Genomic DNA, 27,377 nt, shown 5'->3' with positions numbered 1-27,377 from the left:
GGGGATGGCATCCTAAAAGACAGAATTTCTAGGTTTTTCAACTACGTTGAACAAAATGGCTGTCTCAAAATTTTGATTAAATATGTTTGGAGAAATGGTGGGTGTTGGAGGGGGGTTATTTGCCCTCAAATTGCTTTTGATTGATAAAAAGAACAATAGCCCTTTCAATTTCCAATACAATAAACCCCTTTCAAAGTGTCTACAACAACTTCGTTAATACGAAGTGCCCTGGTCTAAACAAAAATAAATTGATAAATAGTGCATAGTGCCCACATCGCTGTTTACTTAAGCAGTTTTAGCCTATGATATAGGGTTATCAAGACTCAGTTTCTTAGAGTTTTGGTTTCCATTAGCAATTTATGTAAGCTTAAGTTATGTCGTCAATTAAATTAAAATAAATAGCGGCAAAATAATAACACTTCTTTTAATTGAGATTTGGAAGGCATTCGCTCAACGCCTTATGCACAAATATACTAAAAAAACGATTTGGAAAATTGTATAACCAGTAGTTACTACCAGTGAACTAGTTACTAAAATACCTTTAAGGTTAGCTGCTAGAAAGGCAAGTAAAACTTTAAAAGCGTGATATTAATAATTTTTTTTTTCACTTGAATGAATTGTTTTGTTTCACTTTATTTTATATATTAGTCCTGGTTGAGTTTTGCTAAAGTAAGGATTCTTGAACTGTTTGAATTTTTAATTTTAATTTAAAGGTTGTATTTGAATCTGATTTTTTTTATATTTATATGTCTTTTGTTTATAAAGGTCCCAGAAAATAGTGTTGAAATGCTCATTTGAGGTTTGAGCAAGTTTTACTATCTTTAAAAAAATGCAATTTTTTTACCAATTGTTTATGCGCTTGAAAGTAAAATATATGTTGTCTTTGCCGAATTGGGTGTGAGTAAAGTTAAAATCAAATTTCAGTTAAATTCAAATAATGTATTTCGACAAAAATTCCCGATTTGTTTCCACATTTGTTCCCCAGCATGGACAAAAGATTACTTCATCAAAGTAATTCCTGAGAATATGTTATCAAAACAACTAATACAGAGTAGAGTAAGAGGCAAAAGGATTGCACAAATAGTAAATTTCTATAAAGAATATTTAAAAATTAAGTTGTGTGGAAGGTTAAAATTTTGTTGTTAATAACTTCCTAGTTTCAGAAAGTCAAATGAATAGCTGCATAAGTATTTTAGTCGCCAACTGGATTTTTTTTACAAATTTCAGGAATTGCTAAGATTTTTAATAAGAAGCTCTGATACTAAATAGTTCAGATTTACATGGGTACCTATGGGCAAACAAAATTTGGATTAATTGTGTATATTTTAATAATTATAATTTCTTGATATAAGAAAATCCTTAATATAAGAATGATAATACTCTCTGTATTTTAATAATTCAATCAGAATTTCTTTAGAGCAGCGTCATTACCTTCGAATGATAGAAAATTACCTTATTGTACCTTTTTAAGGCTATTTGTATTTAATTTGTGAATTGGATTTGACTGGTAAAAAGGTTGCAATAAAAAACTTGGACAAGTTTGTAATACTTTCTTGTCCTACTTGAATCTAGTTCTTTTAGGTACTGAAATCTCGCACTTGACTAGACAGGATTCTATCTTACAAGTTTTCCAAACTGGTTAGTAATCTTGAAACTCCAGCGAATATAAAGGTGGGTCAGTTTGCTAAATTCCAGAACCCGGGAAGTTTTGCTGTCATTGAGCCTTTATATACGTGCAAGTGGACGTAACTCGACTTGTAGTGGTAGCACCGAAAAATGAATTTATATCATTCCCTTCAAAAAAGTGGATTTTTTTGGAATTTATTCATTTTTGCTCTTTTAAGCAGTCAAGGTATGCGCATAGTGTACTTGTTTGTTTGTTTTTCTTCTAGTCTCCTGGTCACGCCATAAAAGTTGACGCCATTTGACATTAAGCTCGACTGTCTTTTCGTCTAGAAATGGTCTTTGAATCACTAGATAAATTCTGTAAGAAGAATCCAATAAGGTAAAAACGGCCAGTAAAGAACTAAGGTGTTCTCCAACAATGACAAAAACTAGTATATGGAAATAAAGCGTAGATTCAAATTGAGTTGCATTGGAAAATCTGTCTAAACAACAATTACACCCGCATCAATAATTACTGATCAGATTAATGAAAAAGGCTGAATTACGACAAGCATATTCATTACCGAGGAGAGATTTTTTCTTATTTCTTATTAAAATAGTGAGCAAAAAAAGGTGAAGGTTAAACAGACCAAGATAAAAATAAATCAAACAGTTCGTCGCAACGAACTGTAGTAAGGAGCAACCCGGCTCAATAGTAACCGAAACTCTAAAGAACGAAATTTTGATACTAATAGATAAATCGAATGAAGAGGATTTTTATGTTTTAAATATATGAGTTTCATCAAATTTAGTCTTACTCATCCAAAGTTACGAGCCTGAGAAAATTTGACTTGATTTGGAAATTAGGGGAAACACCCCCTAAAATCATACGATCTTAACAAAAATCACACCGTCGTATTCAGCGTATTAAAGGACCCTATTGTAGAATTTTCAAGCTCTTATCTACAAAAATGTGGAACTTAGTATTTTTGGCCAGAAGACCGATCACGGGTGCGTGTTTATTTGTTTGTTTGTTTTTTGTTTTGTTTTTTCCAGGGGTGACCGTATAGACCAAGTGGGCCTAGCTTGTCGCAAGAGGACTCATTCTAACGGAATTTAAAAGTTCTAGTTCCCTTTTTAAGCGATCAGAAAAATTGGAGGGCACCTAGGCCCCCTCCCACACTCATTTTCTCCCAAAGTCAACGGATTAGAATTTTGAGATAGCCATTTTGTTCGACATAGTCAAAAAACATAATAACTATGACTTCGGGGGCTGACTCACTCCCCCACAGTCCCCGGGAGAGGGGCTGAAAGTTACAAACTTTGACCAGTGTTTACATACAGTAATGGTTATTTGGAAGTGTACAGATTCTTTTCAGGGGAATTTTATGGTTGGGGGCGTCTGAGGGGAGGGCTACGTGGGAGGATCTCTCCTTGGAGGGATTTTTCATGGGAGAAGAGAAATTCCATGAAGGGGGCACAGGATTTTCTAGCTTTATTTAAAACAATGAAAAAATAAATATGAAAAAGTTTTTTCAACTGAAAGTAAGGAGCAGCATTAAAACTTAAAATGAACAGGGATTATTATTTATATGGGGGGTTCATCTCTTCCGAAATACCTCGCTCTTTACGCTAAAGTATTTTTAGTAATTTGAACTATTTATTCTACAGCCTTTGTGATTCAGGGGTCAATCTTAAAGAATTGGGACAAAATTAAAGCTTTAGTGTAAAGAGCCAGGTATTAACGAAGGGGCAAGCCCCCTCATATGTATAATAAAAATATACGAATATAGAAGTTCGTTACGTAAGTTAATTTGTAAGTTACGTATATTTTTTACTAATAACAACGTTCGTTAAAATAAAAATTGTAGTTGCCTTTCTAAGCAACCGAAAAATTGGAGGGCAACTAGGCCTCTTCTCCCACCCTTTTTATCAAAATCATCTGATCAAAACTAAGAGAAAGCCATTTAGCAAAAACAAAATTAATACGCAAATTTCGTTTTAATTATCCTTTTGCGGAGAGCCCAAATCAAACATGCATTAATTCAAAAAAGTTCAGAAATTAAATAAAAAACAGTTTTTTTTAACTGAAAGTAAGGAGCGATATTAAAACTTAAAACGAACAGAAATTACTCCATATATGAAAAGGGCTGTTCCTTCCTCAACGTCCCGCTGTTTACGCTAGAGTTGTTTACTGTTTTATAAAGTAGAATTGAGAGAAAAAGTCAAACTTTAGTGTAAAGAGCGGGGCGTTGAGGAGGGAACAGCCCATTTCATACACGGATTAATTTCTGTTCGTCTTAAGTTTTAATGTCGCTCCTTACTTTCAGTTAAAAAACCTGTTTTTTTCATTTAATTTCCTGTAAAACGCCAGTATCCAGTAATTGTGATTTTAAAGCATAGGGTTCCATGAACCTTTATAGGAGATAGTCTGTTTTGAACAGGAACAAGGTAAACCTTAGGCATTTAGGGTTTTTACAAACACGACCAATTGGTTCAACTGAAACAAGTAGTAAGGATTTTTGTCGGGGGAGGGGAAGAGAATTGTTCGAACTTAAGCGTCTATAGTATGCAAGCCATTTCAGATAGCCATACTAAAAAAAAAATCTTTTCGACGAAAAGTAAAGTCTTCAGAGTGTAACTTAAGGCGAGGAGAAAATAAGTCACATAAAAGGTAAAACTTGAGATGAAAAAAAGTAACAATGAAGCAATAAAGCAAGTGAATAAAAATTACCAAGAAAATTAAACTTACACTTTTTCTAATGTAAAAATATAAAACAAAACACATTTGTTTTTCAATAAAGTAAAAAAGACATTATGACCTTTACAGGGAGAGGGGATAGAGAAAGAAATGCTATAAGTAGGACTAGTGATGGTGATGATACATACTTTATAAGAAAACTTCGTTAATTTTTTGAGGTTAGATTCTCTATTTCAAGCTAAATTTTACTCCGATTTTGTCTCTTAAATAAAATTCTTAAAATAAATTTAACTTGTACAAATAACTTTTCTAAACTTATATTAATCTAAATACCCCAAAATGACCCCGAGCAGCAACAAATTACTATGAAATTGGGATGTGGGAACGGGACTTGTGCCCAAAGACTTCTTTTTAAACTAATTCTTGAACAGAATAAGAAAAAATCAAACTGATTTGAACTTATCACAATGAAACGTGCTAAATTAATGTTCAATATTATTGATTTGAACTTGATTTGAACTTATCACTATGAAACGTGCTAAATTAATGTTCAATATTATGTATATACAGCTTTTAATATTAAATAGACTGGTTAACAATTTAGAGGCCATTTTCTTTGTCCCAAACCCGTCAACTGCCTCCCAGGGGCACAATTTTCTTATATAGCCGTTTTTATTAATATCGATATTTATCAATTTTGATCAGTTTATCTGCGGGACAAGAGGGGCAAAGATTGGATGGTTGTGTGGCCATTAATTCTAGAATTCATTAATTATTTGTCTTATAAAATATGAGCTTTTAATTCCACCAATTTGTGTTAAATAGATCAAGTATACATAAATACATTTATGGGGACATCGATGCACGCAGTAAATTAAGTGATAAAATCAAAAATTAAGCTCAGCCAAAAAAACTCTTTGTTTTCACGTCGCCATCGCAACTGAGCATGCGCATTAAAATTTGAAACTCTACATTTTTTCAATGGATTGAAAGAGCATATTCGGTAAATTGTCAACTATATTGAATAATTATCAATCATGAATGATCGATTCTGAAAAACTCCATCAATGGATCGCTAAAGTTCATCATTCAGCTCGTATTGACATGACAGAAACCAGTCAAGTTTGTTTTTATTGTCAAAGGTAATTGTCAATTGTCACAAGTCATATGTCATTATTGTCAAATTGTCAATCGTTCTTTTAAGAATGTCAAGATTTTCTTGTGAGCAAAAAAATAAAAATTTTGACTAACTGTTACGCTGAAAGATTCGACGAGGTTGAGGACATCAACCGCTACCAAGCGTACACTCTATGACAAATTCCTTATAAATATCGGTTCTATACCAATTAGGTCTACAAAAATAGACCTACTCAATATCCTCTAACGTTTGCCACACACTTAAGAAAAAAACACAGTGAAATAAGCACTGTAATGTTTTACTAGGTATTTCAAATGTAATCCCTTTTGAATTTCAATTGCAAGGTTTCTTCAATTTAATCCATAAAAATGTTTTGTTTTTTTTAAGAATTCCAGTTGGTCTGTTTATATATATATATATATATACCAGTTGGTCTAAAAAGACCAGTTGGTCTGTTTATATATAAACAGACCAGTTGGTCTGTTTATATATAAACAGACCAGTTGGTCTGTATATATATATATATATATATATATATATATATATATATATATATATATATATATATATATATATATATATATATATATATATATTATATTACTATCGTCCCAAATAATAAAAAGCAGACCTTTTAAAGAACAGAATTGTAGCCAGAAATGACCGATCTATTAAATGTTAAAAGGCAAGCAGAAAAAAGACAAATCCTTTTTCTATGGCATTAAATACACATCGAAGTGTAATTTTACATGGTCACCTAGACCCTAACATTCACCTTACGGTGGCTAATTGTTCTTGACAAGAGCCTGCGCAACAGTCAGTCAGTACCTACTATCCTTTGTCATAGAAGAAGAAAACACAACTAAAAAGCTTTAGGCTATAATATTTTTTATGGATATTTGAATGTTAGTGAGTTTTATTTTATTTAACATACAATACTTTTTTCTAAGAACAGTTTTGCCTTCCTTTTTTTCCATTTTTCTTGTGTTAGTAAGAATCAGCATTAAATAGAGTTTTCAAAATGAAAGCTTAAACATAACTTATTCAATATTAAAGGGAAAGAAAAGAAAGAACGAATATTGACTTGTATGATTGGCCCCGCATTAAAGTTTTGTAATAAGGCTTAATATAGTCATCCTCACCCCTTAGACTCACTTCAATTTAATTTGTTGGGTCTGTGAAGAAGAAGGCAAAAATTAAAGAACTTACATCAAATTATTTTGAAGGCAAAAATTGTCTGATATTGACTAAATATGCTATTTTTGAGAAGAAAAAATTCTCCCCCGTAAACCAGAAAGCAATGAGCCGAGAAAAACCATATCCCAATCTCTTCTACTTTTCAAAGAATGAGACCCGCTAACCCCGCCAATAGGTCCAAATAAATTAAAAGCAAATAAACATGGATAGAAACAATAGAAAAAATAAAGAAAAATCCATAAGATTAGACAAAAGAAGGTCAAAATAAAGCCATACAGACTCATAAACCTAAGACAAATGATTTGACATAACCTAGATTGGCTTTCAGTCCTTCTGTATCATACCCCGTTATAACAATTTTTTCTTGTTTCAACTTATTGGTCCCACCCCTCCCCCAAAAAGTTTTTAATATATTTTGCTTGGCATAGAGAAATATTTTTGTCCACCATCAATTAAAATTTCAGCTTGATTGGAGACAAATAGTACTAAATCTAAGAGATTCTTTTTTTTTTCTGAGCCCCTTCCTATAACAACCTTCAACGTACAAATTCAAAGTCGCCTTAAAGTAAAAGACATATTGCCTTAAGGTTTAAGTTGATTGACAAAGCCTTAGGGTAAAACACAAAGAAACAGATGACGCTTTGTGAGGTCTTGTGACTCAAAGTTTTTCGTTTTTCTCTCAGGTTTAAAGTTTCAGACAGAAAATCAAATTCGGTGGAGTACATCTTCTTTTGTAGTTTTTTTTTATATTTTTTTTTTTTTGGTGAAGCATTTATTGAAACATTAAACCTAAATATATTTTATGATGGATTTACAGTGGCATCTGTGCTTTTCAAACAGTTCGTGGTAACGAACTGTTGTAAGGAGCGACCCGGCTCAATAGTAACCGAAATTCTAAAAAAACGGAATTTTTATATTACATCAAAAGAATCGCATTTTTATGCTGATTTTAAATATATAAGGTTCATTTAGTTCAAACTTACCTATCAAAAGTTACGAGCCTGAGAAAATTTGTATTATTTTAGAATTTAGGAGGAACCATCCCTTAAAAGTCATAGAATCTTAACGAAAATCACACCATCAGATTGAGCGTATCAGAGAACCTTAGAGTAGAAGTTTCAAGCTTCTATCTACAAAAATGTGGAACTTTGCATTTTTTGCCATAAGACAGGACACGGATGCGTGTTTATTTGTTTGTTTTTTATTTTATTTTTAGTTTTTTTTTCAGGGGTGATTGTATCAACCCAGTGGTCCTAGAATGTCATGTGAGGGCTCATTTTATGGGAAATTAAAAGTTCTAGTGCCTTTTTTAAGTGACCGAAAAATTTGGAGGGCACCTAGGCCCCCTCCCACGCTCAATTTTTTCCAAAGTCACCGTATCAAATTTCTGAGAAGGCCATTTTACTCAGCATAGTCATAAAACTTAATAACTTTGTCTTTGAGGACGACTTACTCCCCCAAAGTCTCCGTGGGAGGGGCTGCAAGTTACAAACTTTGACCTGTGTTTACACATAGTGATGGTTATTGGGAAGTGTACAGACGCTTTCAGGGGGATTTTTTTGGTTGGGGGATGAATTGAGGGGAGGGGTTATACGGGGGAAACTTCCCATGGAGGAGTTTTTCATGGGGGAAGAGATTATCCATGAAGGGGGCGCACGATTTTTTAGAGTTTTTTTAAAGAGCAATGAAAAAATAAATATGAAAAAGTTCCTTCAACTGAAAATAAGGAGCATCATTAAAACCTGAAACGAAACGAAATTATTACGCACATGATATACTTTACTCTGTACGCTAAAGTAATTTTGTTGATTTCAACTATTTATTTTACGGACTTTGTGATTCAGGGGTCATTCTTAACGAATTGACACAAAATTTAAGCTTTAGTGTAAAGGGCGAGGTATTGCCGAGAGGGCGAACCTCGTCATATACGTAATAAATACATACGAATTTAGAAGTTCGTTACGTAAGTTAGTTCGTAAGTTAGGTGTATTTTTACTAATAAAAACGTTGGTAAAATTAAAAGTTCTCATTGCCTTTTTAAGTGATCAAAAAATTGGAGAGTAGCTAGGCCTACTCCCCCGCTCTTTTTTTTTGTCAAATCATCCGATCAAAACTATGAGAAAGCCATTTAACCAAAAAAATTAATTAATCTGCAAATTTCCTTTTAATTATTCGTGTGCAGAGAGCCAAAGTCAAAACATGCAATAATTCAAAAACGTGTTAAATAAATTAAATAAAAAAGTTTTTTAACTGAATAAAAAGTTTTTTTACTGAAAGTAAGGAGTGACATTAAAACTTAAAACGAACAGAAATTACTCCGTGTATGAAAGGAGCTTCTCCTGCTCAACGCCCCGCTCTTTACGCTAAAGTTTTTACTGTTTTAAAAAGTAGAGTTGAGAGAAAGAGTCGAACTGTAGCGTAAAGAACGAGGCGTTGAAGAGGGATCAGCCCCTTTCATATAGGCCTACGGAGTAATTTCTGTTCGTTTTAAGTTTTAACGTTGCTCCTTACTTTCAGTTAAAAAACTTTTTTTTTATTTTGTCTGAAAATAAAACATATTTCTTGTTTTATGTTTCTTCTTTTCATTATAATTTTACCATATAATCTTTTACTCCCGAATTTTCATGATTTCTTATTTGATATTAGTATATTTTAATCAAAGATTCAGCTTAATCATCTTGAGACACAATAATTTTTCAGATAAGCAGAATTTCGGCTGCATTTATCATTATTATTTATTCTTCTTTAATTTATTTGGTTATAGTTAATTAATTATTTAAAATTATTTATTGATTGTTCTTTAATTATTTAGTTCTGCCTGTCTTGGGTTTAAAATCTTATTTATACTGACAACTGCTTGTTTAAGTTTTTAATATCGCTGAAATTTTTTTCTATGTGTTATATGTTAGTAAAATTGGCACTGGAAAAATTCCTAAATTGGTTGGTTGCCAAATCGATCATAACCAGCAAAACAATTTTACCAAATATAGCAACTAAATGATGACACTGCTAACTTAATCCATACATGATTATTCAAAAAGGCAACTATAAAGGGTATGTAGAAAAGTTAACGTACAGACATAACAGAGTAACCCAATAAAAATACAAACGAAAAATAAAAACATTTCCACCCTATATATCTGATATAGGCATTTATACTGCTAAAGTGTAATATGGAACGTGGCCAATAATTTACGATTGTACTATTTTTGTTATATTTCAGAAGTCTTTATACAAAGAGGAACATTTGGACATTCATGGTACCATCAAAAATTTAGGTTATATGTTGATTGATTTTTTGGGCTGTATTCAACAGGTTAAAAACTGATCTTTTACTATTTCAAAATTTTCTCTAGTCACCTCTTAAAGGCTTAAGCAGAGGAAAAGGGATTCTCGTTAAACCCAATTACGAAAAAAAAACTCTGTGAAATCTAAACTAATGATCATACGATAACTTAGCGACTGAAATATAATTCTGAGAGAGAAGACATACGAGTGAATGAATAAAGGCTCGTTGTTTTTTCCAATTTATTTGAGTCTTTTCTTCTAGGAAATCACCATTCTTATATTAACCATTAGCCTACTTTAATAAATTGATTTAAATTTATATTACTGATACATTGTTTCATTGATTTGTGTTTAGTTTAATATATCTAGGCTATGTACAGCTCATGATTCATTCACATGCCCTGCCTATTTCTTCAAATGATTGTCCTGTGAATTACTTGTATATTTCTACACGTTTTTTTTTCTAAATCTGGTTTTCATCCTTTTTTGTGAAATAAACGTGCGCATAGTAATTTTTTTCAGTGAAATAGAAACTGACGTTAAATGTTATTATTGTGCAACAAAGAATATTTTGTGGTGAAATTTGACCGCAAAACCGGTACAGTTTACTTCAAAGCATTGGCAATGCTAGTTGTACGTCCTAAAATTTCTATTTTTCATTTCTTTTTTTTACCAATAAAGTGGTATAATTATACCGATAGTATTATCGCGGGACAAAATTTTCTTGCCATAATCAACTGAGGCATCATAATGCGACAAAATTATATATATTCACATAAAATAATTAACGAATGTTTTTCTATCCGTATTATTGTAAAAAAAAATACAATAAAAACAAACACAAAACTAGAAACTACGTCATATTCTTCTTTAAGAGCAAACAACAAGGAAGAGAGCTTTATAAATCATTTCACTAGGGCGAACACAAACTGCACCACCAACACCAACTACAGATAACTGCAAAAGCACCAGCTAGGAACACAAACTGCACCACCAACACCAACTACGGATAACTGCAAAAGCACCAGCTAGGAACACAAACTGCACCACCAACACCAACTACGGATAACTCCAAAAACACCAGCTAGGAAGCTAATACATTACGAAGGGGAAGAAACACCACATAAAGAATAGCGAGTTTCAAAGGCGAAAGCTAAAAACATTATGTGGTAAAACCATGATATAAAATTGTCGGACCTTCCAGTTTAAGCCTTTGACATTGGCAAAAAATATAATCTATAAAAGAAAAGTATTTTGTAAAAATTGGTTGGACTAGATTATATAAAAATAAAATTGAAGGGTCCCTTAAGTATGATGAAAAATACAATTTTTCTAGCATAATTTCTGATGATATAATTTTGTGGTTTTACGCAACATACCTTGCTCCACGATTTTCAGCTAAAATAGCTGGATGGGCGTGCTGTGATTTAAAATTCCCTTGCTGTGATTAAAAAGGTGGTACGTCAGTGGCTTAAAGCGAAAATTGAAACTAAGGGGAATATTTTTTCATAAATAAGGAGAAGAGGGGCAAATTTATCGTTTTTCTAATGTTTTCAATGAAAAGACTTCAAAGAGAGAATTTTTAATGGAAATTAACCAAAAATGGTATTTTTGAAAGTCCAGGAAAGGAGGGGCAAAAAATACATGGGTAGCACAGGCGTTCCTCCCAATTAACACTAGTGCATTATATTTCATAATGTATATCTTACAGGAAAATGGAAAACTAAAAAACAGGTTTTAGTTTTTCTCCCTTTTACTGTAACTAGTGGCAACCGCAAGTCCTTAGGTCCAGCCGACTGTTCCTCTTTTCAACGCAATCTCAAATCCAGAAAGCGCAACTGATTAGATGGCTAACTTTTCAAACAGTTCAAGGTATCAAACTGTAAGTACTCAGCGATCCCGCTCAATAGTAACCGAAACTATAAAAACAGAATTTTGAACCAATATATATATATATATATATATATATATATATATATATATATATATATATATATATATATATATATATATATATATATATATATATATATATATATATATATATATATATATATATTAACGTAACCCATTAAGGGTTACGATCCTGAGAAAATTTAACTGATTTTCAAAAAAAGTGGAAAACATCCTCTAAAATTATTAAAATAATAAAAATTCCCTCATCAGATTCAGCGCGTCAGAAAATCCCTCTGCAAAGGTTTTAAGCTCCTATCTGCAAAAATATGAAATTTTGTATATGTTTTTTGAAAACATTGACCCACATTGCATCAAAATTAGGCAAACATCTTCCTTACAAAAATAAAACAATTCGCATATTTTTAGATAAGGGCTTGTAGCTTTTGATATCTTTTGAATAGCTCTGTAGCTTTGTAGCTTTGTAGCTTGTTGCTTTTAATAGCTTTTGAAGGGCTTTGTAGCTATCTGATATGTTAAAAGTGAGAGAAGGATTTTCGTCAAGATTTTCCACTTGTTACGGATCTTTCCCACCTTTTCAGAAATTTGACGGTTTTCTTAGGCTCATGTCTTTTAATGGCCGACTTTAAGCTTAACAAAACCTTATGTATTTATGTAGTTTACAGATGCATTTTATTGTTTTTTCTTTAATTTTTTTCCCCAGGGGTGATCCTATTGAGCCAGTGGTCCTAGAATATTGTGAGAGGGCTCAATTGAATGGATATTAATCTATTATCCTTTTAAGTGACCAAAACTATTTGCGGTCAACCATGCCCCCTCCACTGCCTCCTTTAACCAAAATCATTGAATCAAAACTTTGAGATAGTCGTTTTGTTGGTCATACTTGAGAGGTCCAATAACTATGCATTTGGATATCACTTGACCCTACCTCCCACATCCTCAGGGGAAAAGTCTTCAAGTAAAAAAATTTGCCCATTACTTACGCATAGTATTTCTTATTGGGAAGTATGTGTACTTTTTGGGGTGGGGGGTATTTTCCATGGAGATGAAAGCTGCCAGGGCATTACCTTGTCAGGGGAAATTTTTCACTGGGGGAATTTGCGTAAATTCCTCTACAAAATTATTTTTATATCTCCTGCTTTCTATTTTTTGTCTCAATTTTGCACATGGAGTTGTTAAGGGTAATTCTCCGGGCCAAGTTTTCCGAAGAGGTTAAAACCGCAGAACGTGGCCTAGCCATCTCAACCCTTCTTTCACTATAGCCCTAGAAAATGGGATTGAACCACATTTTTCGCACAATCTATTGTTTGAAATACAGTCAGTCAGCCGGGTACCAAGAACAATCCGTAAGCGATATCTCAGGAAAATATCTAGTAAATTTCCGTCCGCTTTTTGGAGCCACCATGCTTCAGAGCCATATTTGACCACTGTCGTCACTGTTGCTTCCAATATTCTAATATTGGTTTGCAGACTTATCCTCCTATTCTTCCAAACCTTTTTAACTGTGAAAAAACACCCTGAGCCTTAGCTATTCTACTTTTAGCATCTTCACTGCTCCCACCATCTTTACTAATAATACTACCAAGGTAACTATAGCTCCCAACCTGATCAATCTTTTCGTTACCTAATGTCACCTGTTCATCTTCACTTATTCCTAGCTTTAGCGACTTGGTCTTCTTAACATTAATTTTCAAGCCTATTTTAGCACCCTGAACTCGTAAAACCTCTAAAAATTCATTCATTTTGCTCACACTTTCATCTAATATGCTTAAATCATCAGCATAATCTAAGTCCAGGAGCGTTCTTCCTCCCCATTTGATTCCATGGTCTCCAATTGCACTGGAGTCCACTTCACTCCTCCCACAACCAACATAGGCGCAGGATGTTATTTTGCATTTAAAATGGTGTCTGAACCAGTAAAATTTTCTTGAAATTTGAATACCGAAACTGTTGCGGTTTAAGAAAAATCACTAATTTGCATTTCATCCGTAATCACCTTCAATACAGACTCAGAGATGGGAACACCGCCACTTTGGTCAACACCATGAAATACAAGCTGATTCAGTCGTTTTTCCTGATCCATATCATCAAGACGGGTTTCAAGCTGTTCAATCCTGTTCCTAGGGTTTGGTTTGCGTTTTGGAGAGCCCGTAGTTTGTTTTCAATATCGTCAAACTTGTTCGAAAATTGGACGAGTATAGAGTCGTGAATCTGAGAAACAAGTCAACCATATCCACACTGTTTGATAATCCAACTTTTTCACGAACTTCTTTTTCAATATCATTTCGGATATTGGATTTTAGTGTGTCCAAGTCCGATAAAGCAGAATTTATTGAATCCACCGATGTATGTGGTAAACTTGAACCCCTAATGTCGATATGCTTATCAGGAAAATCGGCTAATTCCGCAAAAACATTCGCAACGCCTAATTCATTTTTCTTGTTAGCTTCCTTTGAAATCCTGACAAAGATCAAAAGCTGTGAGGCTGTTGTTGTCACGATTTTATGGCTTCGATAACAAAATACAACATAGGATATATTTTGTTCTTGGCCTGAATTTTATCCAACACTCGGCATGGCCATGGTGGATAACTTTTGAATTTTGTTAGAACCACAGCATCTTTTGTGAACTGAACCATTGAAATGTATTATCAAAAAAAAAAAAAAAAAAAAAAAAAAAAAAAAAAAAAAAAAAAAAAAAACTTCCCTTAACTTTGAATAGGCAGGCCCAAGTGAGCTTGGAAGTCACCGTATAATCGGTTAATCAGTCCAAATCTGAATGCAAAAAGTACTCCGAAAATTTTCAGTCATTGCTGGCTATTATTGCATCTGCTGGGAATAAATGCTAAGCGCGTATTCATTCCTTTAACGTATCAAGTCCTATAACGCTTAAAAAAAAGCTCCAGCAAGCAAGCTGTCACATCCAAAGATTGTATCCAATTAAACTCAATACCAAGTTCATTAGTAATTTCTTATGTCCAACAGATCGTATTCAATTTTGTTCATTAGGTCAATGTGCTTTTTTAGGACACAGGTTTTAAGAATGCAATACAAATCTAGGTCCTTTCGTTTTGAACGATGAATGATAAATCCTTTGAACGGTATATTAACGCCAAATTTCCAATAATAAAAATTACACACTATTCTTGCAGAATTTTAATCCATAACTAGTTCTTATTATTTGTATTTCTGGCAAAGATTCAAAATTTTAATCCCGAATCAGCTGAATCACTGTGTGTCACAGTGGCTTCAAATAAAACAGTTCGTAGTAACGAACTGTAGTAAAGGGCGACTAGGCTCAATAGTAACCGAAACTTTAAAAAACAGAATTATGATGCCAATATATAAATCAAGAGAATTGTAATTGTATGCTGATTTTTAATATATATGTTTCATCAAGTTTAGTCTTACGTATCAAGGAGAAGGGCTGCAAGTTATGAACTTAGCCCATTATTTACATATAGTATTGGTTATTGGGAAGTATGGTTTTCAGGGGGTTTCTGGTGGTGGGGGAGGTTGGGAGAAGGGGTTTACGTAAGAGGCTTTTTCCATAGAGGAATTAATTATGGGAAACAGAATTTCCATGAAGGGGGCGCTAGATTTTCCAGCGTTATTTAAAAAACAACGAGAAATTAAATAAAAACAAGTTTTTTCAACTAAAAGTAAGGAGCAACATTAAAACCTAAAACGAACAGATGGGTTCGTCCCCTCCTCAATACCTCACTCTTTACGCTAAAGCATTTTTAGTGATGTCAAAAGAGCCATTTATTCTAATAAAACGGTCTTTGTGATTCAGGGTTATTCCTAAGAAACTGGAGCTAAATTCGAATGTTTGTTTAAAGAGTGAGGTATTGACGAGGGTGTGAACCCCTTTGTATACGTAATACAAATATACGAATCTAGAAGTTTGTTACGTAAGTTAATTTGTAAGTTACGTACAATTATTACTAATAAAAACGTTTGCAGATAAAATTAACAGTTCTAGGGTCCCTTTTAAATGACCCAAAAAATTGGAGAGTAACTAGGCACCCTCCTCAAACTCTTTTTTTTCAAAATCATCCGATCACAATTTTGTAAAAGCTATTTAGCGAAAAAAGGAAAAATAATATGAAAATTTCGTTTTAATTATTCATGCAGGGAGAGCCAAAATTAAAACCTGCATTAATTAAAAAAAAAAATCAGAAATTAGATAAAAAAAACAAGTTTTTTAACTGAAAAAAGGAGCAAGATTAAAACTTAAAACGAATAGAAATTATTTCGTTTGTGAAAGGGGCTACCTCTCCTCAAAACCCTGCTCTTTACGTTAAAATTTGATTCTTCCTCGCAACACTATTTTATAAAACAATAAAAAAGTTTAGTGTAAAAAGCAGGCCGTTGAGGAGGGGACATCCCCTTTCATATAAGGAATAATTTCTGTTCGTTTTAAGTTTTAATATAGCTCCTAACTTTCAGTTAAAAAAACTGTTTTTTTTATTTAATTCTGACTAGTCAAAACCTTGCGTTTTTAAAATCGAGAAAACCTTGCCAAACTTGACTTCAAGATTTAGAAGCCAAAAAGATACCAAAGTTTTGTACAAATAGTAGTTTTTTCAGTTTTTTAATAAAGTGAATAAAAATAGTTTGGGAAGGAGCTTGAACGACTCTAACCCCTTAGTGAAATACTGAATGCAAATAGTCTTCTACTGTCACTAACTTACTAGGGACAAAAGCTCTCATTAATTCCGTCGTTGTTTTTTCGAAACAATCTCAGTCGAGATTCACCTTTACTGATGAATAGGTTGTCCTAATAGATACAACTTTTTGGTAATATTACGCAGTGGTGCCCTCTTCACATTCCTGCACTCGTGTCAGATTTGTTTTTCGACCTTGTGGCTTGACCAAAAGTTTTTTTTTTTTTTCTAGGGGTTGCAACTAAGTGCTCGAGTAAAGAAAGTCAATCGTGTTTTGAAAAGGGAAAGTCTTGCCGTACAATTATTGGAAAAGATGCCATTTCAACCTATGAATGCAATTGTGAATTTCCATTGCTGGAAATACTTGGAACCTGCGAATACGGTAAGGATTTTTTTTAAAGCAATTTTTGCAATTGTATAAAATCTATGCAACTATAAAATTATGACAATATAGAAATTACCTTGAAGATCCTTAACTAATCCAGGGGTTTGCAATTTCCCAAATTTGCACACACAAGGTGGTGGCCCCTTTTGTGGATGTGTGCCACTTGTGGTGGAACTGTCGACACTCAGAGATGTATCTTGTAAAACAGGTTTAATAGAATAGTTTACTCCTAGTAATAAACGAAAAATTTAGTTTCATAAGACAACACTTGGTTGTTGCCTAAGTAGACAAGTAGAAGAATTGTCTTCATTTTGACCTCATTATTTTCTTTGCTCAAAATTGAGGTATTTATAAATTCAACACTATAAACGCTCTATTTTTGGTGCATCTCTTTTGTATCTATAAGCTCGTGATGAACTTTAATCAAGTAGTGACATGGTTTAATAGTAAACGAAACTGTAAAAAAACGGATTTGATATCAATAGACATATTAGAATAATTGGCTAATGATGCTGATTCGAAATTTATAAGGTTCATCAAGTTTAGTGTTATTCTATAACTATGAGCCTAAGAATATTTACCTGATTTTCAAAAAAAGGTTGGAAACACACCTCATAATTCCAAGAATAATGATGAAATGACAACATCAGATTCAGCGTATCCGAGAACCCTAGTGAATTTTGATGCTACCATATGATCACTGATGTGTGTTTAATTGTTTGTTTTTTATTCTTATTCCCCCCCCCAGGGGTGATTGCATCGAGCAAATAGTCCTAGAGGGTTGAGTAAGGGCTCATTCAAAACGAACAGTAAATGTTCTACTGCCCCTTTTAAGTTACCAAAAAGATTGAAGGATGATTACTCCCCTCCCCCTTGCCTTTTTATCAAAGCCGTCATATCAGAATTTTCAGATAGCCATTTCTGCATAGTTTATAAGCCCAACAGCTATTCCTTTTGGGATACCATGACCCTCCCCCCAGCCCCTAGTAAAAAGTGCTTAAGTAATGAAATTTCTCCTTTGTTTACGCACAGCATGTTATTGGTTGGTGTACAGACATTTTTCAGGGGCATTTCTTGTGGGGGAAATTTTTCACGAAGATGCTTTTCGGTGGGGATGAAAATTTCCGAAGGTCAAATTTCCGGAGAAAATTTTACACTGGGGGGTTTGTCAAAATTCCTATAAGAAATCGTTTTATTTGTCTGGCTTTTTTTGCCAACTCAATTCTGCATTTGGAGACTTCCCGGGGAATTATCTGAGGACTTCCGGGAAAAAATTTCTACGGAAGAGGGAATTTCCGAAGTGTTTGTGAATACGATTTGTACTTAGTATTTTTCAGATGAAAGTAAGCTTGGAAGAACTTTTCAGGCTGAGTGGCCCGCAAATAACTTTACGTGGGGGGGGGGATATTTTCAGCAAGGATGACTTTGTCAGGAGGATAATTTACAGGGAGGGGGTGTATTTCAAGTGAGAGAAAATTTATACGGATTAGTTTCCACTAGGGGAGAAAATTTTTCATGGAGTGTGAGCCAGATTTACCAGCGTTATTAAAAAAATAATCAAAAATTAAATAAAACAAGAAGTTTTTTATAACTGAAAGTAAGGAGCAACATCAAAACTCAAAACAAACAGAAATTATTCCGTACATGAAGGGGTTGCCCGCTCCTCAAAACCTTGCTCTTTACACTTAAGTTTGACTGTTTGTCCTAATTTCTTCAGAAGGGGTTCAAAAAACACAAGGACCATTTAACTAGAATAGGAATCTTTTTTTAAAAGTGATAAAAGCTTTAGCGTAAAGAGCAAGATATTGAGAAGGGGACAACCCCTTCATATACGAAATGACTTCTGTTCGTTTTGAGCTTTAGCACCATTCCTTAATTTCAATAAAAAAAAAATGTGGTTTTTATTTTATATTTTCAAAGGCAGAACAAAGATATTCTTCGAGACCAGTGGTTCATTGTTATATCAAGACAATTTAAAGTTACTTTTGAAAGTTAGGTTAGGTTAGGTTATTTGGCAAGCACTCACTGCTGTGTTTCACTTACAAAAATCTATCTGAGAAGTATCGCTTCCCCTAATTTGGTATATCTAATATATTTAAAATGTACAGATATATTTTCTAACTTTCTAAAAGGTATGATTATCAATGTATATATATATATATATATATATATATATATATATATATATATATATATATATTTATAAAAGGGAAAGTTAAAGAAACACATTCAGAAAGAAATCTTTGGAAAATTTTTATTGGAAAACCTGTACACTGTTGATTTTCGTCAAGCTGTTAGATTAGAAAGGAATTCGTTTAGTTATGATTTTCGCTTGTCAAAGGAACGACTTTACCAAACATTGGAAAGTTTGAAAAATGAATCTTCGATGAGTAACCGTATTTATTCTCCAAGATTCAATCCTGGGCCCACTATTGTTAACCTCTCTTTTATAACATCGGAAACTCAGGAAATTGAAACACTATGAAAAGGTTCAAAGTTCTCTTTTCTACCGAAATTAAATAAAAAAAAACAAATTTTTTTAACTGAAAGTAAGGAGCGACACTAAAACTTAAAACGAACAGAAATTACCCCGTATATGAAAGGGGCTGTTCCCTCTTCAACGCCCTGCTCTTTGCACTAAAATTAGACTCTTTTTCTCAACTCTACTTTATTAAACAGTAAAAAACACAAGTATCTCAGAAAAGACCATAGTTAGTAGTTTTGACATTGTTTCCATGTATCCGAATATTGATGTGGCTGTTTCTGAGCAATAGTTAAAAATAATAGAACTAAATTATTACTTAATCGAGGTTTTAGCAACAGGAATTGATTGTGAAGTTTGTAATAAGTTTTCTACGGATTTTCAGTTTCGTGTTTCCTTTTATAAGCAAATAAATGGGTTACCCGGGAGAACTCCCTTATCCAGGCTACTGACAAAAATTTATATTGATAATCTTGAAAACTAGGTATTATTTGATTATTTCTTATAACACGTGTATTGGGGTAGCTACATAGATGACATAATTTAACTTTAAAAAAATGGAGAAATTGAACTTCAGGGTTTCTTAGGTCACTTAATATTTTTGATAAAAATTTGTAGTTTACCCTAGAAATTAAAACTGAAAATAAAACACCCTTTTTAGACGTGTTAAATATTCGTTTTACTGATATACTGGATTTTACTGTATATAGATAACCAGCAAAAACAATAGATATGTTCATTTTAGTTCAAATCCCCCCCCCACACAAGTTAAAAGAGCAGTTGTAACTTCTCTCATGGATAGTGCGCTGAACATTTGCTCCGATTCATATATAAATACAGAAATAAATTTATCAGTGATATTTTTTTTGGTAATGGATACCCGATTGTTTTTGTAAATAAGATAATTAACCGTAGACTAAAAAGCCACTCCAGTAAAATTGAAAATGTGTCGCAGTTTGATGCTCCTGTTAATCCCTTAAATATTATCTATATTTCGTGCTCCCCAAACATCACACCAAAATAAAAAATGTTTGCACAAAAAAAAAATCTGTATAAACTTTTCACTAACAATTTTAAAATCACAAATTTCTTAAACTCCGGTAAAGATAAAACCTCAGTTACTCGCCAAAGAGGGATTTATCAAATACCATGCGACCGTAGCAATTACTATGATGGCAGAGCTCACTAGAATCTAGGGAATCGGCTACACCAGCATTAAGACAACATAAACAAAGCATTAATTTCTAATAATTCTAAGAACTCCTGTGATTCTGCTTTAGCTTGCCATATATTTAATAATCCCTCCCACATATAATATATATATATATATATATATATATATATATATATATATATATATATATATATATATTCTGGCCATAATACGGCCTTTGGACATAAGGCCAAAATATCCTGTGAATTGAATTCCACTGTCTTGACAAAAATTTCCCTATTTTTTCTAAGTTGCGTTTGTTTGATATGGAAAGGCAGTTTGGTTTTCGTCGCTATTGATACTTGCTTCAAGCATTGGCTCTTTATATGTTTAATCTAGCTCTGATGAATAAGCTTAATATTTGCACACAACTGCGTAGTAAAAATGAAGCCCATTGATTATTTGCATGATTTTTGCCGTTAAAAACTAAACTTATTAGCAGGGTCATAAAAGATAGTAAATATTTATTTTTCACTCCAAATTAGAAAAAATAGCAAATATAAATTTTTGCTGGGAAATACTAACAGTCAAATAAATTTTAACTGAATAAGAAGGCCATTAAAGAAACTCCGTTTAAGCGTCAGGATCAATAATCTAATGAGGAGAGGCAACAAAGAGGTGATATAAAATTGGAGTGACCTAACTAAGAATAATTCCTTCGGGGAAAAAGAATAAATTGAAAAATAACCCTTCTTTTTAACAGGAACAACCCATTGTCAAGTTATAGATGACTGGAATTACCATTTACGATGTCAGTGTACTTCTGCTGTATTTGTACTACTTTTGTCCCATTTGGTAAATTTTTCCACTGCTACTGCCTTTTGCTGTGCTCAAAAATTGATTTTACTTTTGAACTACCCCAATATATTTGATTTAGCTGGTTAACCATTAGTGTACATCTGCAGAATATACTCTTTTCTAAATAAACAGTTCGTGGTAACAAACTGCAGTAAGGAGCTAACCGGCTCAATAGTAACCGAAACTCAAAAAAATTGAATTTTGATGCCAATAGTTACATCAAAACAGTTGTATTTTTACGGTGATTCTCAATATATAAGCCCCACCAAGTTTATTTTTACCCATCAAACGTTACGAGCCTGAGAAAATTTACCCTATTTTAGAAAATTGGGGAAAACACCCCCTAAAAGTCAAAGAATTTTGACAAAAATCCTACCATGAGATTCAGCGTATCAGTGAACCCAACTGAAGAAGTTTTAAGCTCTTATCTACAAAAATATGGAATTTTGTATTTTTTGCCAGAAGACACATCACGGATGCGTGTTTATTTGTTTTTTGGTTTTTTCGTTTCCCCAGGGCTGACCCTATTGACCCAGTGGTGATAGAGTGTCACAAGAGTGTTCATTCTAACGGAAATGAAAAGTTCTAGTGCCATTTTTAAGTGACCAAAGAATTGGAGGGCACCTAGGACCCCTCCCACGCTCATTTTTTTCCTAGAGTTACAGTATCAAAATTTTGAGATGGTCATTTTGTTCAGCATGGTTAAAAACCTAATGATTATGTCTTTGGGGACGACTGGCTCCCCCACACTCCCCGGGGGAGGGCTGCAAGTTACAAACTTTGACCATTGTTTACATAAAGTAATGGTTATTGGGACGTGTAAAGACGATTTCAGGGGGACTTTTTCACGTTAAAAGGGGGTCAGAGGAGGGGGTTACATGGGAGGATTGTTCCATGGAAGAATTTATCATGAGGGAAGAAAATTTCCATGAAAAGGTTGCAGGATTTTCTAGCATTATTTAAAAGAATAATGAGAAAACAAATAAAAAAAAAATTCTGGTGGAAGTATGGAGCAGCATTAGAACCTAAAACGAACAGAAATTATTACGTATATAAGGGGGTTCTTCTCCTCGACAATACCTCACACTTTACGCTAAAGTATTTTTAGTAATTCCAACTATTTATTCTACGGCGTTTGTGATTCAGGGGTTATTCTTAAAGAATTGGGACCAAGTTGAAGCTTTAGCGTAAAGAGCGAGGTATTGACGAGGGGAAGAATCCCCTCATATACGTAATACAAATATAGAATTTCGTTAAGTTCGTAAATTCGTAAGTTACGTGTATTTGTTACTAATAAAAACCTTCCAAAAAAAATGAAGAGTTTTAGTTGCCTTTTTAAGTAGCCAAAAATTGGAGTGAAACTAGGCCTCCCCCGCACCTTTCTTTTACCAAAATCGTCCAGTCTAAACTATAAGAAAGCCTTTAGCCAAAAAAAAAATAATATGCAAATTTTGTTTTAATTATTCATGTGCGGTGAGCCAAAATCAAAACATGCAGTAACTCAAAAACGTTCAGAAATTAAATAAAAAAAAAAAGTTTTTTAACTGCAAGTAAGGAGAGACATTAAAACTTAAAACAACCAGAAATTATTCCGTTTATGAAAGGGTTGTCCCTTCCTCAACACCTCGCTCTTTGCGCTAAAGTTTCTTATTTTCTAAAAAAGTAGAGTTGTGAGAAAGAGTCAAACTTTAGCGCATAGAGAAAGGCTTTGAGGAGGGGATATCCCCTTTCATAAACGCAATAATTTCTGTTCGTTTTAAGTTATAATGTAGCTCCTTACTTGGAGCTAAAAAGCTTGTTTTTTTTTCATTTAATTTCACCAAGGATGTTTGTTCTTATTGCTAGTGAATTTGCTTGAATTGGAATTTGACGTAACAAGCGGTCAGATTTTGAGGACCATCCTCCTCAACCTTCTTGTACCTTTTACAAAAACTTGCGAGCTTGTAATTGAGGACCAATTGAGTGGGAGAGATTAAAAACTCGTTTGAATGTGCTATCAAAATTGAATGAAAAAAAGAGCAATTTTTGTAATCAAAGAGAAAGCTAAAGCAGCTTTCAATACCATCCCACGAGCAGAGTGGAGTACCACTTTTATCTTATCCATGTAAAATGCGATTAAGGTGGTCATGACCTGTTATAAAATGTCTCAAGCAAGGGGATGGGCTACATTTTTTAAAAGACCAGTTTATCCTTATTGTGGAAAAAGTTCATCCTGCAACGACTGACGGAACTCCGTACATCAGTCCTTATAACCTGCATTTTTAAAAACGCCTATAAAACGTTAATAAACAAAAGGGGCTGCAATATTTTTGACTTAAAATATCTATGCCCGAAAAGAGGGAGCTAATTCATTAGTAAACATGCTGTGCTTTACGGAATGACAAAACAGTGGAAATAGAGTGGGTGACGAATTTTACCAGTCACTGAGGTAATTTTGATAATATCAGAGTTCAGAGAACTCTATAATCAAATCGGAGCTATACCAAAATGGTGGGTATAACTCTAATTGGAGCAGTTCTGACAGATTTAGAAATTAGAATCAGGGCTTTCATTGAATTTATTTCCCTTATAATTTTCTGTAATTTGTTAAGACTCACGTTGTTTACGTTGTTCATACCGTTTACACTCTCATTTAATATAACTGAAACTTCTTGACTAAGAATCACTGTCACGGCTTTATCGTCGTGAGGTTGAAGAAGGGTCTCTCACTTACTCCTTTTACTGAGTTAGTGTATGTACCATAATTTACCATAGTTTTTACACCAACTGTTCTTTCTGGGTTTCACTTAATTATTAATAGTAATTTAAGTTCATTTTCTACTGAATTATTATTTTTACTTTATTTGCGATTGTCTTAGATTTAATGAAAATCTTATTTTTCTTTGAAAACTTCTTTAAGGGAAAAAGATTTTTAAATCAATGGTGAAGAATGTGTTGTACGGGAAATTCGGTTAAATCCGCAGCTGGATGGTATACCCAAAGCAAATGGGTATAGTATTCAGGATGGATATTCAGATATTCAGGATGTCTTTCAGATATTCAGGAGAGATGGCAGATATTCAAAGAGAGTGCTGTCTGTCCATTTCATCAGGTTTAAATGCAAAGTAGTTTATCCCCAAACATGTTTGGAAGATGTCATAACAAAGGATTTAAGGGAATATGACAAATTTGTAGTTGGGGTTAAACAGTGAAATTTTGGATTGATTTAATGAAACAGAAGTTAGCACAACAGTATTGGTCTCACACGGCTTTCTGTTGTAATGAACTGGTAGTAGTGTTAATAATTTTTGTGTTACTAGTAGTAATTGACTACTTGTCAATCTGAATAGTAGTTCACTAGTATTACTAGTAGTTCACTAGTATTACTAGTAGTTTTATTACTATTCGAAGCAAAATGACAGGCTCGATCTTTTCTTTACTGCCGATACTACTGAAATCATAATGGGAGTCTAACGACCAGTGTTTTGTATTGGGGCAATTGGTGCAATTTTGTTTTAATTGGGGCAGTGTTTTGTATTGGGGCTAGTATGGATCAAATGGGCTTTAACTACCATAAATGATTGAAGCTTTTTCTTTTTGATTCCTCAATCAATTAATTTTTTAAAGAAAAAATATGTGTTTTCAAAAGGGTATATCCATGTTAATGAGAAACAACTTAAGAGATTTGGGGCTACTGCTGGAAAGAAAATTATAAAAAAATTATTGAAATATATGATAAACAAGCTTGAGTTTACTAAAGCATCTAAGCTCTGCTGGTCTTTATATATTATAGATTGGTGGGCCAATTCAAAATAATTACTATAATTTAGTCTTTTGAGGGAACTAAAGTATAATAAAATTATTTTGTTCATTAGAGCCGAAGGCAGTCCACTATGGAATACAAATCAAGCTGGACAACAAGGCAGAAGACCTTGATAGCAAAATGGAAAATAACCACTTTTTTGCTGGTTTACAAAGTACGGTATGTAGATAGATTTCTATATCAAAATAATTAAAAGTTATTAATTCAAAGCTATTAAAAGTCGAAATAAGAAATCAACAACTAATCAGAAATTTTGAGGATTTTACAATAAATTTTAATATAGTAACGGCGATTATGAAATACGCAAGGAGGCTTCTTTTTTCTTTAGAAAAAAGGCGAATAAAGAAATGACCAGATCACCAGGATTGTCACTTTCTTAAACTTACTAAAGCACCAAATCATTATCGCCAGGGCTTATAAAGAAACAAATTGTTATCCTTGATAAAACTTCATATAATCAAAAAATTACAGATATTTTATCCGACACCCTTACTTTCAAGCCCTTAGATTCAAACCCTACCGATAAGTTCACCCGTATAGTACGAACTAGGGAACTAGGAATTCTGCAAAATGAAAGGTTTACTACTCCACAGATGTATGAAATATTTTATCCTAAAGCTTGTTCCGCTCCTAAATTTTGCGGTCTCCCGAAAATTCACAAAGATGGAGTTCCTTTACGCCCCATAGTGGCTTCTTATAGCTCTCTGACTGCCAGATTGTGAAAATGGTTGTCAACCCTTTTTCGCCCTCTTAGGCAAACGTAAACTTCAAACATTAAAAATGCAGTTCACCTTGTTGAAGTATTTCTGATACAAAACAGTTTTCAGCCAAATCAGGGGTTTACCTGTGGGAAGAGACTTTTTTGGCAATTTTTGTATGGATTTTATTGAAACTTCTGCTTTGGAAAATTTCCTTCTGAAACACTGGTTCTGGGGTCTGTTTGTGGATGATGTTTTCTGTATGAGATCAAGGAGAGGAGTCACTTAGCTCCTTCTTGACTCATCTAAACACTTTGGACTCCAACCTTCAGTTCACTTTAGAACTAGAAGATAACCATAAACTTTCTTTTCTAGATGTACTATTTTCAATAAGTCTCCTAGCCTTGAATCTTCTATTTATAGGAAGCTTACGCATAATGTTAGGTATTTACATTTTTTCCTCCAACCACTCTCCCTACATAAAAAGATGAGTAATTGTTTCTTTGGTTGACCGAGCTATAAGAATATACTTGGAGTCTCATATAGTCTCCGCATTGAACTACATTAAAAATATTTTATTTTGCAATTTGCAACGGATACCCCATAAAATTACTTGAAACCCTTATAAAGAAAAGTAAAAAAAAGGCAGAAAAGAGGTGATCAACTCCACAAATCCTAACTGATATCATTCCATTGATGGATGAGAAGAAACTTTTCACTGTTCTACCATACACTCCAAAACTGAGTGATAAACCGAAAAGAATCCTTGAAAAACATAAGCTTAATGTCACCTTTAAGCATTTAAATAAAATACAGAGCTTTTTTAACAGTGGCTAAGATAAAACCAGCCCCAATTTGGGTAGTGGTGTTTATAGATTTCCCTGTTCTTGTGGCCGTTTTTATATAGGAAGAACCCATCAGCAACTAGGGGAGAGGTTATTAGAGCATAGGTCTTTAATAGACAAAGCCATGAGGCTGCGCCAAAGGCTTGAGATGTTTTTTTTGCCTTGGCTCAACATTTGTACAATAATCCGCACCATTTCATCTTATTTCACAGTCTCCATTATTGCCTTCTGTTAAAAGTCTCGTGCATGTTTTCAGGGAAGCAGTTGAGATAAAAAAAAGCACATACACAAAAAGACAGCTCTAAATAGAGACACTGGAGAAACTTCTTCAAATCTCCAATTTGGTCAATTACGACCAAATTATTAATTCTGATCGTTTTCACATAAATCCACAAATTTTTGTAACAAAATTAAATAAAATATCTTACAATAATCTACAAGGAAAGGGATTAGCCTTTAAGAGGGTTATTTAATAAAAAAAAACAAGTTTTTTTAAATGAAAGTAAGGAGCAACGTTCAAACTTAAAACGAACAGAAATTACTCCGTATATGAAAGGGGCTTTTCCTCCTCAACGCAACGCTCTTTACGCTACAGTTTGACTCTTTCTCTTAACTCTATTCTTAGCTCTTAACTCTATTCTA

At 33.3% G+C, this 27,377-nt stretch overlaps 1 protein-coding gene across 1 annotated transcript; it reads left to right on the top strand.

The window, feature by feature from the left end:
- Positions 1-1,673: 1,673 nt before the first annotated feature.
- Positions 1,674-26,328, top strand: LOC136025550 (uncharacterized). The gene is made up of 4 exons (XM_065701579.1): positions 1,674-1,852; positions 16,745-16,894; positions 25,245-25,351; positions 26,314-26,328. Exons 1-4 carry the CDS (start codon positions 1,777-1,779, stop codon positions 26,326-26,328), a joined length of 348 nt encoding a protein of 115 aa, XP_065557651.1. The 5' UTR covers positions 1,674-1,776.
- Positions 26,329-27,377: the final 1,049 nt, after the last annotated feature.

Source organism: Artemia franciscana, chromosome 3, assembly GCF_032884065.1.
Source record: "Artemia franciscana chromosome 3, ASM3288406v1, whole genome shotgun sequence".
NCBI lineage: Eukaryota > Metazoa > Arthropoda > Branchiopoda > Anostraca > Artemiidae > Artemia > Artemia franciscana.
Note: the sequence above shows the minus strand (reverse complement) of the source record. Positions and strands in the feature narration are given on the sequence as shown.